We start from the raw sequence: 13,108 nt of genomic DNA, 5'->3' as shown, positions 1-13,108 counted from the left end.
GGCCCGATGAGGATCAGGAGAGGGCATCACCAGAAGCCACCATATTGCCCTCAGGTGAAGCCACCATATTGCCCTCAGGTGCTCCAATTGGAGGAGAGGACATCACCACAAGCATCACCATATTTCCTTCGGTTGGCGTTTTCGGTGACACGGTCTTCCTCGAGTGGAACATCGAGTGGAACTTTTGGCAGAAGTTGCTGGGTTATGTCAGCGAAGATGAGGACAAAAAGGGAATTCAAGATAGAAGATAGAAAAGAGAAAGGAGAAGATAGAAGAAGAAGATGTGAAAGCGGAAGTGGTCAGCAGAGGAGTTAGGGAAACATTTAAAGAGCGTGAGAGATAGAATGAATGAGAGTGAGTGAGTGTTAGTGAATATGGACCCACGAATGTTGGCCGAAAATTGGAAGCTTTTTGCTTAATTTTTCCTGCAATATGTGGGGCAATGTATATGTATGTGTGTGTATGGGCAGGTGTTTGTAAGGGCAGTATATGTGTATTTTATGGGGAGGAGTGTGTTAAGGCAGAGTGTAAGGGTCCTGGGAGGGAGGCTAACATTAGCCTTTTTTTAATAAAAAAAAATATCTGCTGCTGTGGACTACTCTTCTAAAGATACTCAGCCAGCATTATGGCGGACACCTGGCTGGCTGAGAATCATGGGAATTGAAGTTCACAGCTAGCATCTGCAGCTTTACTGTTGACTGCACTTCCCATGACACTCAGCCAGAGCTGGCCTTAAGTGTTCTGGCGCCCTGTGCGGACTACTCCTGAAAGGAAAGGAAAACAATCTTGTCACAAAACTCCCGTATCTCTACCACCTCTGCCCATTCTTACTGCCCCCCCCTCTGCCCCATCTCACCGCCTCCCCTGGTTGCTCGTGAAGTTTTCAGCAACCGCTCAGCGCCCCTCACTCTCCGTGACTCCGTCGTGGTGCCGCTCAGCATGAAACGCCGGCACCGCAACAGAGTCATGGAGAGTGAGGGGCGTTGAGCGGTTGCTGAAAACTTCACGAGCAACCGCTCGGCGCCCCTGCCCGGGACTTAAATTAAAGCATCGGTTTTTTTAGAATGGTGGTGTGCGCTAGACAATTCTCCTTGTGTGCTCACATGAAAAGTTATGTACTTAACTTTCACAGACGTAGTAAGGGAATGTCCAGTATAAATAGGAAGAAAGGAACAAAGACAAAGCAAAGAGGAAAGCTATATATCTCATGAAAAAGTTTAAATGGTGAAGTGTGGCTGAGAGCTTTGCACAAAGCAAAGTTTTAATTGGATTTGGAATGAAATTAAAATATTTCCCAATGTTGTTAGAAGCTCTTTATCTTCGTTGGTTGAACATTCACAAGGTGGTGAGTGGGAAGGACTGACACAGATCCTGTTAACAAAATATCCAGGCCTCCTCCGCAAAAAAACCTGGAAATATAAGCCTTTGATTAAAAGGAACAACAGTTATGTTACACAAACGTGTTAGAAGGAACATAATGTTCTCTGAAATTTGCTTTTTAACTGCCAAGTGTCTAATATTTTAGAGCATATTGCATTGAAATACATGTTTTGTTTTCTGAAATGCAGACCATAATCTGAGAGCATAAAACAATGGAAAAATTATAAGGCAAAATGTAAAGCAATACCTTAAATATACCATTATTGTATATATGATAGAGTCTAAATTCAGCATGTGATCTCTGTATTCTTCCAGAGTTACTAATTATGAAAGGTAGCGTCCCCTAAAGCAGACTCAGGATGGTCCAAGAACATCACTTATGTAGGGTTACTGAGGAGGCAGGTACGGTGGGGGTTCTTGTTACCTATTAACTCAAATGGTTGGGCTTCTTGGGCTTGGCAGCAGGGAAGTGTCCAGCGGGTCACGTTATTATATGACTACGAGGTAGTAGAGACACTGGTGTAAAGGAGGCCCCCACTTGCCCCTTGCACCAGCTCCCCTGCCACCGGACATACTGATATAACCCGTTTTACCAGCATCATAGCTGTATTTAGTTCCTCGATTGATCTCCTCATCACGATCCAGAACCTTGTACTGCTCGTGTTGTGACTGATCTTGCCCTCCGCCGGTAGCCGGGTGGCTGCATACACAAATCCACACAGTGATGACTGAGAGCAAAGTTTATGCCCTTAATTTCAAGATTGAAAATCAGATAGGGGGTAAGAGGGGGTAAGCCAGTGGGGTCTATACAAAATGTGATACATGTGATGTGACTTTAGACAGTGACCACAAGCACCCCTCTGACTGTACAGTACTGTACAGTACTGTACAGTACCAAACACCAGGATCAGATGACATAGCATCAGCATAATGAAACCATTTTTATTGTTAATTGAATGATTGGTCTACACTATAAACACTAATTGAATGATTGACCTAATTTACCAAAGGCTTCGGTTTAGTTATGTAGCTGATACTAATGTAGGGTTAACAGCCATCTGACAGCCAACAAGACTATTACTAAAAAAAAATAAAGTTAAGTCTAATTCCTTTTGATATAATGAAGCCAATGAATAGTTAATGAGACTGCATTTATTTTGTAACTGTTAATACATTTAATACACTTACAATTTTAATGATCTTGATTGTACATTCTTGTATTGTACTAAATATTTTGATTATGCACTGCTTGCACAACAATACAAATTAGAATTTTATACATGTTATGTAGGCATATTTTACCACTTTAATATTATACATCGATTTTTCATCAATGCACCTGGATTCTTTAATATTTCTAAAATAGTTACAGACGTAGTGATAAATCACATTGTTGTGGTTTTTAATTATTAGGGTTTATAGATGTCACAAACAGATTCACTAATCAGTGATTAATTTAATGTACTGATTACCTAATTATACCTCGTATTTATTTGCACAAAAATGTCAGCCTATGAGTAAGCGCCATTTAAGGCGTAAAGCATGTTAAGCTTTGTGCCTTTTTCTCCCACTGTATATGCGTGTATACCAGCACTTTTTTGTAAATTAAAGCACCTACATTTGCAGTAAAACGCAGTAACATCTATAGTAGTCAGGTTTGGTATATTTATCAACGACCCTTGATCTGTTGCCGCAATGTTGCAGATGTTGTGATGCTGTTGTAAAGGTGGTAACAAACACCGGGCAATCCATCATTGTTTTGGGTCTCTTCTATAAAATGTTTGTCTGGCTCGAATTAAAGCAGCTTGTATGGTGTTGGAGGCATACCCCTGCTGTTGGAATCTACCAACCATTACATCCAACTGTGCCTCACATGTACTTTGATTGGAGGTATTCCTCATAACTCATACATACATTTCTATATCCAAAACTGTATACCACACTGAGCAGAGTGTTCTGTAGGTCCAATTGTAGAAGGCAGCCTCCTCTCTGGCAGCCGGTGGGTGTCTACGCTATGCATACAACCTCCCTGCTGACGGTGCTTCCGCCAGGGCTTCTGTGATGGAGCGCTGGTGTGACATGACCTTCGGGTGCTCCATTGAAGAAGCCCGGTGGCACTACAGGCCAGCTCTTCCGCCAGGGCATAGAAGCCCCAGCAGAAGTGGCATGAAGCAGCAGAGGTTGTCTACGTGCAACACGCAGTTAGTCTGGGGTGGCATATCTGGGGGGCACAGCGACATATCTGGGGTCTATATATATGGTGCATTATGAATTAAGCGGAAGGACCTTAAAATGGCTGTTGGCTTTCCAAATTTCTGTTTGTATATAACCTGTACTGACTAACTGCATAATAGATACCAAACATGATAAAATACTGCTTTACCATTCCACTCATGTGTATTTTTTCCTCTAAAACGATTTTTTTCTTTAAAATAGCACCAAACTTTAAGGGTGCAGCCTATAATCGGGGACTCTGAGTTAGTGCTGTTCCTAAAGGCTTCAACTTTCCAATAATGCCACTTGCAGTTGACCGTGGAATAGCAGGGATGAAATTTCACCAACTGAATTATTGCAAAGGTGGCAAAGTTATTCCTATCACAAAACCACACTTAAATTCACTGAGCTCTTCAGAAAGACCCATGTTTTTCACAAATGCTTGGAAATGCAGACTGCATGGCTAGATGTTTGATTTAATACACCTGTGCCGATGGGTGTGACTGAAACACCTGAATTCCGTAATTTAGAGTTGTGCCCCAATTCTTTTGTCCATATAGAGTAGCTCAAACATTATAGTATTTATAAATTCCCACACACAGTGACATTTTAAAGTTCTCAAGTGAAAGTTTGTATTCGCTGGGGGAAATATGGAAAGCCAGTACTACACTTTTTAGACTGTACCTTTGCAATGTAATTTGAGTCAATAGGTGGTAGAGGTGCCTAGGCCATTGTTAGGCTACACAGGAACATCAGGTCTTCTTCTCTGGTAAATCCAAGGATCTTCTTACCTGTCCAAATAGGGGAACCACTGAGGTGTTCAAGGGGATGTGGGAGCCCAAAGGTCACCTTAGCTCATAACTGTAAGTGTTAAAGTATGTAAGCTTTAATCACAAAATATAGTGCTATAAGACTGCAGAATTTGCTGGGTTATCATGATGTCTTCTTATGTTAATGGTATGAAAAAAATGTTTTCTTCAGAAATATAGAACTTAGAAATTTGATGGCAGATGAGGACCATTCACCTCATCTAATCTGCCCGTTTAATATGGGCAAACTAAATCACATGTGATACTAATGGAGCATGCCTTTACCATTTAATTGAGATATTTAATAAAAAGGAGTTAATTACTTAATTTCATTTGCTTCCTGTTTTAGCTCTGAACAGCTGGGATTGTCAAAGCTGTTTACATTAGACTAATGATATGGTAATCAGATGCATGGACAACTAGGTGTATATCTTCAGGTTGTTTAGATAAAGGAAAATTTTCCTATAAAAAGCATGTTAAATCTAAAACACATGTGCCCATTATAAAGCACGTTTTATGATCCTATATACAGATATTTTTGGAAAGTTTCTTTAACTTGATTGCTAAATTTGAGTCATGTTGATCGATGTGATGACCAATCACAGCTATCATATGACTTTAAGCCCAGATGCTCTGCCTCCCTCCTCTATCTTTGTGATCTGGAAGAGAGAGAAAGAGCATTGTGTTGTTTGCTCTGGAATATTGTATAGAAAATCATAGATTTTCTAATATCCTTCGTACCCATTCTAATTAACCCTTCCATTGAACACCCAATCCTTATATGTATATATATATATATATTACATTTAAAAAAAATAATAATAATTACTTGGTTACTTTGCTGGGTGGTTGGAGGGAATTGGGGATAGCGTTTTGGGTTTTAGGGAGGGAAAAAAATGTATTTTGTTAATTTAAAATGGAACACTTTTACAGCGCACAAGAAGTGTATGATATTCTGGCAAAGACAGGTTGCCATGGAAAGAGCTACAGATTCCAAGAGTTGCAGTTAAAAATCCTGAGAGACATCCTCAGGATGTCATGTGACCTATTTTCACCCACTGGTGCCAAATGAAAGGCACAAAAAAAAGAAAGGTATTAGGAAATACCTCTGGTATCACTGCCCTTCCTGTGCCTCTCTGCCAAGACTTTGCATCAATGATTGTTTTATGGCATATGATACAAAAGTATTTTATTCTTTTTTTTAATGGTTTGTCTTTTTTTTGGTTAGTTGGTGTGGACGCAAAAATACTATCTATTCATTTTTACACTGCATATTCTAAAAAGAAAACCATTTAAAAAACTATGCATGTGAAGTATTTCTGTATTCCTGAAGTTGCATCTGAATACATTTTGCTGAATTTTCCTGTCATAACAAATAACCCGTAGAAACAATCTTTTTTGTCAATTTAATTTAATTTAGTGAAGATTTATGTGAAAAATATATTTTCAGATTAAGCAGCTCAGGGGGTCAAAAGATTCTTGGGTTTTGCTAGTCCTGGTCCTGGGTATCACAAGCGGGTGAAGGGGTGCAGGACGAATGGTGGAAAGAGGGTAGAGTGGCAGGGGGTGTGCTTCTAAGGACACAAAGGGTAACCGTGCAGAGGATAAATGTTTTGTTACACATGGGGGGGGTCTCTGACTATTCCCACTGTCAAGTTCAAGCTTCGATTGGGGCAGTACAGTGCGGTCCTACCAGGCTTCACACATGGCTATATTACTATGATGGAGGGTCATTTGCCAGGTATCTTCGATGCTGGGTTTTTCTACATTCCCCTTTAGTTCTACAACTGCTGCCACTCAATAACCCTTCTCCTGTGCTCTCAGCCTTCCGGACTGGTCCCTTAATTCACATTATCTGGGGGATAAAAAAAAAAAAAAAAGAAGAAGAAAAAGAAATGTCTTCAAGTTCATATCAAGCTTAGGTGTTCTTCATATTTTATCAGGGGTCTTTCTTTTCCTCTTGGTACGAGCAGTTGCAGTTTTTCATGAATATTCCAAATAGAGGTTTCCCCAAATAGAAATTGCAAGAAGGAATGGAGTCACCCCTAGATTATTAGACTATTTTTTTTACTTATTTTTTTATGTTGCTAGGTGACAAAGTCAGTCCAGTCAGATCAGGAGGAGATTCCCACTACCCCCTATTCCCAGATCTCAAATCCTGGGCTATCCCAGACTAATGTCCGAACTAGCCTGCAAAGGCAACCCTTTCCCAGCGACCACTCGTAAAGAAGAACCTTTTAAACTGTTAATCCCTTTGGCTATTATTATTCAGCTTCCCTGTCTCGCCCATAATTTCTGGAGCTATAGGGGATTTTTCCCAAATACGGACCATGCTGGCCTTCCTGGTGAACTTGATTCAGGACATCCAGGAGAGAGAATAACAGCTATAGAAGCCCTTAGACGTAGCATCAGCCTCAGGCCCCATAGCCCAAGTTTTCGGTTCGCTAAACCCCCAAATCATCACCCCCGCCCACTTCATACCAGCCGATTTGAGGAAGGGAAGACATTTAACTGATCTCCCTTTTTAATTGCATCCCGCAAAGAACAAGGCTTTCGTCTGTAAGGGATTTTTCATTATTTGGTTAAAACCAGGGACCCCAGACTTGCCAAAAAACTGTCTATTCCAGAGTTCATGCTAGCATTCAGTTAATATAGACATGTGACATGCTTAATCTACCTGCACTACAGAGGGAAATTGGATCTGTGTTTATACAAAACCATGGAGCTAGGCTACAAGTTTTCCACTGTAATTATTCCATCGACAGGAGGAAAGCGGACATTAAGCTATTCTGCCGTCACTTCGCAGGTTTAAAGATCCACAGCACACATGGTGAATTTATGTCCATTGCTAGAAACGGGACACCCACCTAGTATAGATATTTCACAGCTTACAGCTTATAGCTCATCACAAGACATCAGCTGCCACTAGCACTTTTTTTTCTAGATTCTTTATGCATCTAGTTAGACTTCTATAGAATGCAATCTAGTATCCCTCCCACCAAACTGGGACAGAGAAAGGAGAAGGTGAGGACGGTAGCCAGGTGTCAGGGTCTGCTAGAATTAATTTCAATCACTATTAGGCTTCTTCAACTTTGCCATGTGGATAATCCCCCAGGGTAGGTCTTTCATCTCTTACTTACTTTGGGTTCTTACTGGGAAGCTCCTGTAGATGGCAATGTTGTCATAGACCAGGCTGCCAAAGCCAAGCTAGGTATGTGGGACTTATTAATAATTGGAATGGTAGAGCTATGTTTATCTCCCAGCCATCTCTGCACTCTCTGGAGATTGTAACTGATGCAGTGTCTTCCATGGGGTGTGAGGGAATATTTGATAATAGTTGAGTGGCAGATGCCTGGCTAAGGAAACTCCTGTCAATTCTTAAGTTCAGAGAAACCTGCCCAATGTTTTAAATGTATCCTATTGTGGTGGCAGACTGGGCAGCACAGTCTGTAGTGTTCACATCATACATCATACAACCTAGTTTAAAAGTAATATGGTCAAATAAGCTCTGCACACACTTTTGCATACTCACCAACATTTCCCTCCTGGATCCTGGGACAAAGGAGGCATGACCCTGGCTGGCAAGGATCTAGAATGATCTAGATTTTTTGAATTATTTAATTCTAAAAGGTAAAAAAGTAGATTTTATTTATTTGTAATATGCAAAACATAACATAGCAGCATGCCCATTCGCAAAACTAAGGCAAAATTAAAATTACAATATAAATACAATGATATAAAACATTATATCACATGGTAAAACATATAACACTTTGACATAGGAGAGACATTTAAGAGTAACATTCCAATATTTCTAACATCTCTCTGGGCAACAAATACAGTAGAGTGCAAAAGAACAAATTATACAGTGCAGACCCTAAATACAATCAGTAACACGAGCGCCAATCTTTGGTCCCTGAGCTGTTAATTATTTCACAAAGGCTATAAAAAATGAAATTTTTGCTTTAGCAAAGTACTTAAGAAATATTCTTAAGTCAATAGCATGAGGAGTGGCATTCTCAAGGGAAAGACCCTTCAGACGTTTTATATTTTGAAATTAGGGGCACAGCAAAAGCTTTATTTTGAGGTTTGGGGCATCATAAACATTTTTTGAGGTGAGGGGACTGCATAAACTTTATTCTGAGGTAAGGGAGGACAGAATCAACTTAATTCTGAAATTAGGGGAGAGCATTGCTTTTATTCCAAGGTTAGAAGGACGGGATCATTTTTTTTATGAAGTTAAGTGGACAGCATCAGTTTTATTTAGCAGCTAAGGGAACATCGTCATATTTGGGGGGCAGCATCAACTTTATTTAGAGTTTAAGGGGCTGCATCTACTTTAGTTAGAGGTCAGTATTTTTACTTTTATAGGAATTGCATATATGTCACTGTCAATTTAAAGGCATCATACTCCTATTGTAATTTTGAGTTAGAGAAAAATAAGACTTGGTTCTTCTTTACGTATCTCATATTGAATTGTTTTAACTTGGAAAGAGCTGAACTGGAACTCTGTCATTAAACTTGACTAAGACCAGCTTCTGCAATTTGTAGAGGTTAAATGAGTGCTTGTATATTAATATGAATATGAAACAAACAACAACTGTAAGCTTTTGTGCTAGACAAAAATGACAAGTGTAGAATGAATGAGCTGGTTTGGGGTATAGTACCAGCCTTTTGATTTTAAACAATGGATATCCTGACTGAATCAAGCCCATGATACAATCATACTATTTATTCCACATCTGTTATTACAATGCCCTATGAATATGCCAGAGAAAAATGGCATGTTCCAGTCATTTTCCTTTTTATATTCCAGGAACAGCAATCTTAACATGGTATTTTGCCATGCACAGATTTGTAATCTTTTACACCATTGCAACTCATTTGCCAACTTTGTGCAAGGGCAGGATTTTAGATGAGAGAATAATGAAGACGTTATGTCGAGAAAAACTTATGGAGTGGTTATATCTATATCATTGTTTCAGCCTGTTAGGATGTGATATTACATCTATAAAACCAGAAACAGACATGCAGATTGGAGATGTATCACTGCTTTTCGATTACTTTAATAGATTTACCTCCAGCCCATTGCTTAAACCCAGTGTCATTATCAAAATGAATGACTAGGCCTTCAAAACCCGTAGTAGAATTTTGTTTTCCACTGCTCGTTTATAAGGAAAAAACATTCTAGTGGGCTCATTTTATGCCATGTTTACAAAAGTGTGTAAAACTTTTCTCCTGTTTTTGTTTACCTAAAAACTAATGTGTATAAAATACCAGTCCATATTTTAAATGAGTGTCGTAAACTGATATGAAAATGTTTAAGATAATGTTAAAAAATATTTTTTCTCACTTATTCTAGAAAAATGAATGGCTGTGCTTGAACTGCCAAACTCAGAGGCTCTTAGAGGGAAGTCTTGGCAATGCTGTACCTTCTCCCCTACCACAGTCAAAGCCACAACCTTCAGGTTCTCTTCGACATCAAGGCGTTACACCGTCAGGATCACCTAAGCATCTATCAAGTGCCCCAACAAAAGGATCACCACTGCACCAACCAGCTCCTAGCCACACAACATCTCCACGTCATCAGAAGCTGGGACCTACATCGACCCAACATCAAACAGGGACAGTAGGTCAACAGCAAAAAACAGTGTCATCAGGACATCAAGTGGAGACAAAACTTGACAAGCAGATTTCCCAAGCAAACTATCTCAGGAGTTCTGAACAGGTTAAAACTCAAACTCATAGTCAAGACAGAAAACCTGCAGAAGACATAACCCAATCCAAAACTCCATCAGAGTCTCAAAAGGTGTCAAAGCAGCTGGTGCCAAAACAAAAAAGCTTGGGTAGTAAGAAGGAAACAGGGACAAAAAATACCAAGTCGGTAGAGGCCCTAAAAACAAAAGATCAAGAGGTGAGTTTCAGTTCAAATTATAAAACAAAAGCATGGTACCCTTAACTGATTTAATAATTCTTCAATAAAGAGATTACATGAGCAGTAGACGTGTTTCATAATAATCCTGTGTGATTATATATATATATATATATATATATATATATACACACATATCTTTTGACAAGATGTAAAAAACACAATTGCAGTTTGCAATAATACCTTTTTATTGGACTAATATGATATTTAAAAGACAAGCTTTTGGGAGTTTTGCTCTCTTCAAGTCTAAAGCAATACTAGTCAACATAACAGAGTTTACCACTTTAAACAAGTGATATTGTTAGAGAAGGGGAGGGGGTGAGTAGGTTGTTATAAATGATGCACCTAGGAGTGTAAACTGCAGAATTGTTGAGAGATAACCGAGGGCCAGAACAAATAAACATAGGATAACCAATAAACACATTAACTCATCAGATATAAGTATAACAATTAGACATACATTGGACATTAAGATGTAGGTTCATATAAAGTTATGGTAGTGTGTCAGGAAACCAGAATCCACATTAAGTCCCTTCTTTGTGGTATTGAAAATTGTTATTATTTTCATCTTAAATATTTTCCGTTTGTGAGAGTCTTTACAATTCCGTTTCAGTATTTTAATTTTGAGGTTTTGCATGGAGTGATCATTCTAGGTAAAGTGATGTCCTACCAGTGCGTAATATTTGTCTTCCTTGGGGTTTTTGATAGAGCTTCTGTGCAGGTTCATTCCGAGATGCAGTTTAAGGCCAGTTTCTCCAATGTAGCACTGATTGTCACATGCTGAACACTGTATCATGTACACTATAACTGCAGATGTGCAGGAATGTGATTCCTTAATGGTGTATGTTTTGTTGTTGTAGCTGGCTGTGTGATTGTCACATATATATAGGACTGCAACTAAATTTATTGAAAATAACTTCCAAACCTGCCCCCCCAGTTATGCACATATGAGCCCAGGCTTGCCACACTACCTCCCAGATATGCCTTATACCCCATGTATGCCTTATAACCCCATATATGCCACTCGCCCCCCCAGATATGCCTTATATCCCCTATATGCCTTTTGCCCCCCTGATATGCCATTGTGCCCTTTGATATGCCTTATACCTCCCTGATATGCCTTATACCCGCTGATATGCCTTATACCCCCTGATATGCCTTATACCTCCCTGATATGCCTTATACCCGCTGATATGCCTTATACCCCCTGATATGCAACTCCGCCTTCCCCAGATATGCCTTATACCCCAGATATATCCCTCTGCCCCCCCCAGATATGCCTAATACTCCACTATATGCCCTAGTGCCCTCTGATATGCCTTATACCCCAGATATGCCTTATATACCCTATAAGCCTTAAACCCCCCTGATATGCCACTGTGCTCTCTGATATGCCTTATAGCACCTGATATGCCACTCTGCACACCCCCAGATATGCCCTTCTGCCCCCAGATATGCCTTATACCCCCCTATCTGTCACAGTGCCCTCTGCTATGCCTTATACCCCAGATATGCCACTCTGCCCCCCCCCAGTGTTCCATACTCCTTAGTGTCTAGTAGGGGCAGCCGGTGAACACCTGCGCCATGCGCGTAGATAAACCTCTGCTGCTGGCCGACAATTTTGCTGGAGCTTCTATGAATGAGCACTGGAAGGTCATGTGATGCCGCTGCTCCATCATACAAGCCAGTGGAAGTGCCGGCAGTAGCAGAGGTTGTCTGCGTGCATCGCACAGACGCCCACCGGCTGCCAGAGAGGAGGATACAGGTCTCCTGCAGCGCTGCAGGGGATCCACCTCTCCAGCAGCCAACTAACGTTGTGCAATGCGTGCAACCTCCGCCACTGGTACTTCCGCTGGAGCTTCTATGGTGGAGCACCGGAAGGTCATATCACACTGGTGCTCCATCATAGAAGCCCCGGCGGAAGTGGAGGACAGTAGCGGATGATGTCTGTGCGTATCACACAGACGCCCACCAGCTTTCAGAGAGGAGGATCCAGGTCCCCTGCAGCACTGCGGGGGATCTGGATCTTAGTGTTATTATCTGACCTCTATTTGCCCTCATCTTATATTCCATAAAATCGATTAAACTAATCGATAATGACATTCATTTTCATTATCGATTATTATTGATTAGTTGGTGCAGCCCTACACATATATGTTGGCAAAGTTGCAGTGAGATTTGTTGCATGATACAGTGCCATTCTGTGTAAGCTCCTGTTCTGGGGTCAGTTTGTTGTAGACCAATCTTTTTCTCAGGTTCGGTGGTTGTTTAAGTTCCGGGGCTGAGATAATATTTTTTTAGGTATGGGGAGTCCTCTAAGAGCACTGGCTGTAGGTCTTTAATGATTTTTAATATTTCCCCTAGAGTTGGGTTGTTGGTATCTACCAGAGGGACCCATGTTGTATTTTCCTTTTCTTTGTACTGTAGAAACCTTTCTTGTTGTGTTCTTAGGACAGATTCTTCAGATATATTTTTCCCTGTAGCCCTTTCTCAGAAATTACTCTGCCAGTGTGTTTGTCTCAGTTCTCTGTGTCAGTACAAATGTGGTAGTATTGAATTGCCTGGCTATAGATGACACCTTGTTTTGTGTGATTGGGGTGAAAGCTTGAAATGTGGAGGTAGCTGTACCTGTCTATGGGTTTTCTGTACACAGAAGAATGAAATTAGCCATTTGTGACAGTTATGGCTAAGTCCAGGAAGCTCACACTATGTTCTGCGAAATTCATTTTTTGTTTTATTGATGGCTGGAATTATTCATGGATATTTCAAAGGT

The 13,108-nt window shown here is 40.4% G+C and overlaps 1 protein-coding gene across 1 annotated transcript in view; it reads left to right on the top strand.

The window, feature by feature from the left end:
- The window catches only part of BSN (bassoon presynaptic cytomatrix protein), a 110,681-nt gene that overhangs the window by 68,149 nt on the left and 29,424 nt on the right, over positions 1 to 13,108 (top strand). The window contains exon 4 of the mRNA XM_053470261.1: positions 9,766 to 10,317. Coding sequence (XP_053326236.1) covers positions 9,766 to 10,317 — 552 coding nt within the window. The remainder of the gene's footprint in view (positions 1 to 9,765; positions 10,318 to 13,108) is intronic.

This window comes from Spea bombifrons, chromosome 6 (assembly GCF_027358695.1).
Source record: "Spea bombifrons isolate aSpeBom1 chromosome 6, aSpeBom1.2.pri, whole genome shotgun sequence".
In the NCBI taxonomy this organism is placed as follows: domain Eukaryota; kingdom Metazoa; phylum Chordata; class Amphibia; order Anura; family Pelobatidae; genus Spea; species Spea bombifrons.
The sequence above is the reverse complement of the archived record's forward strand: the minus strand, read 5'-3'. Positions and strand labels throughout refer to the sequence as shown.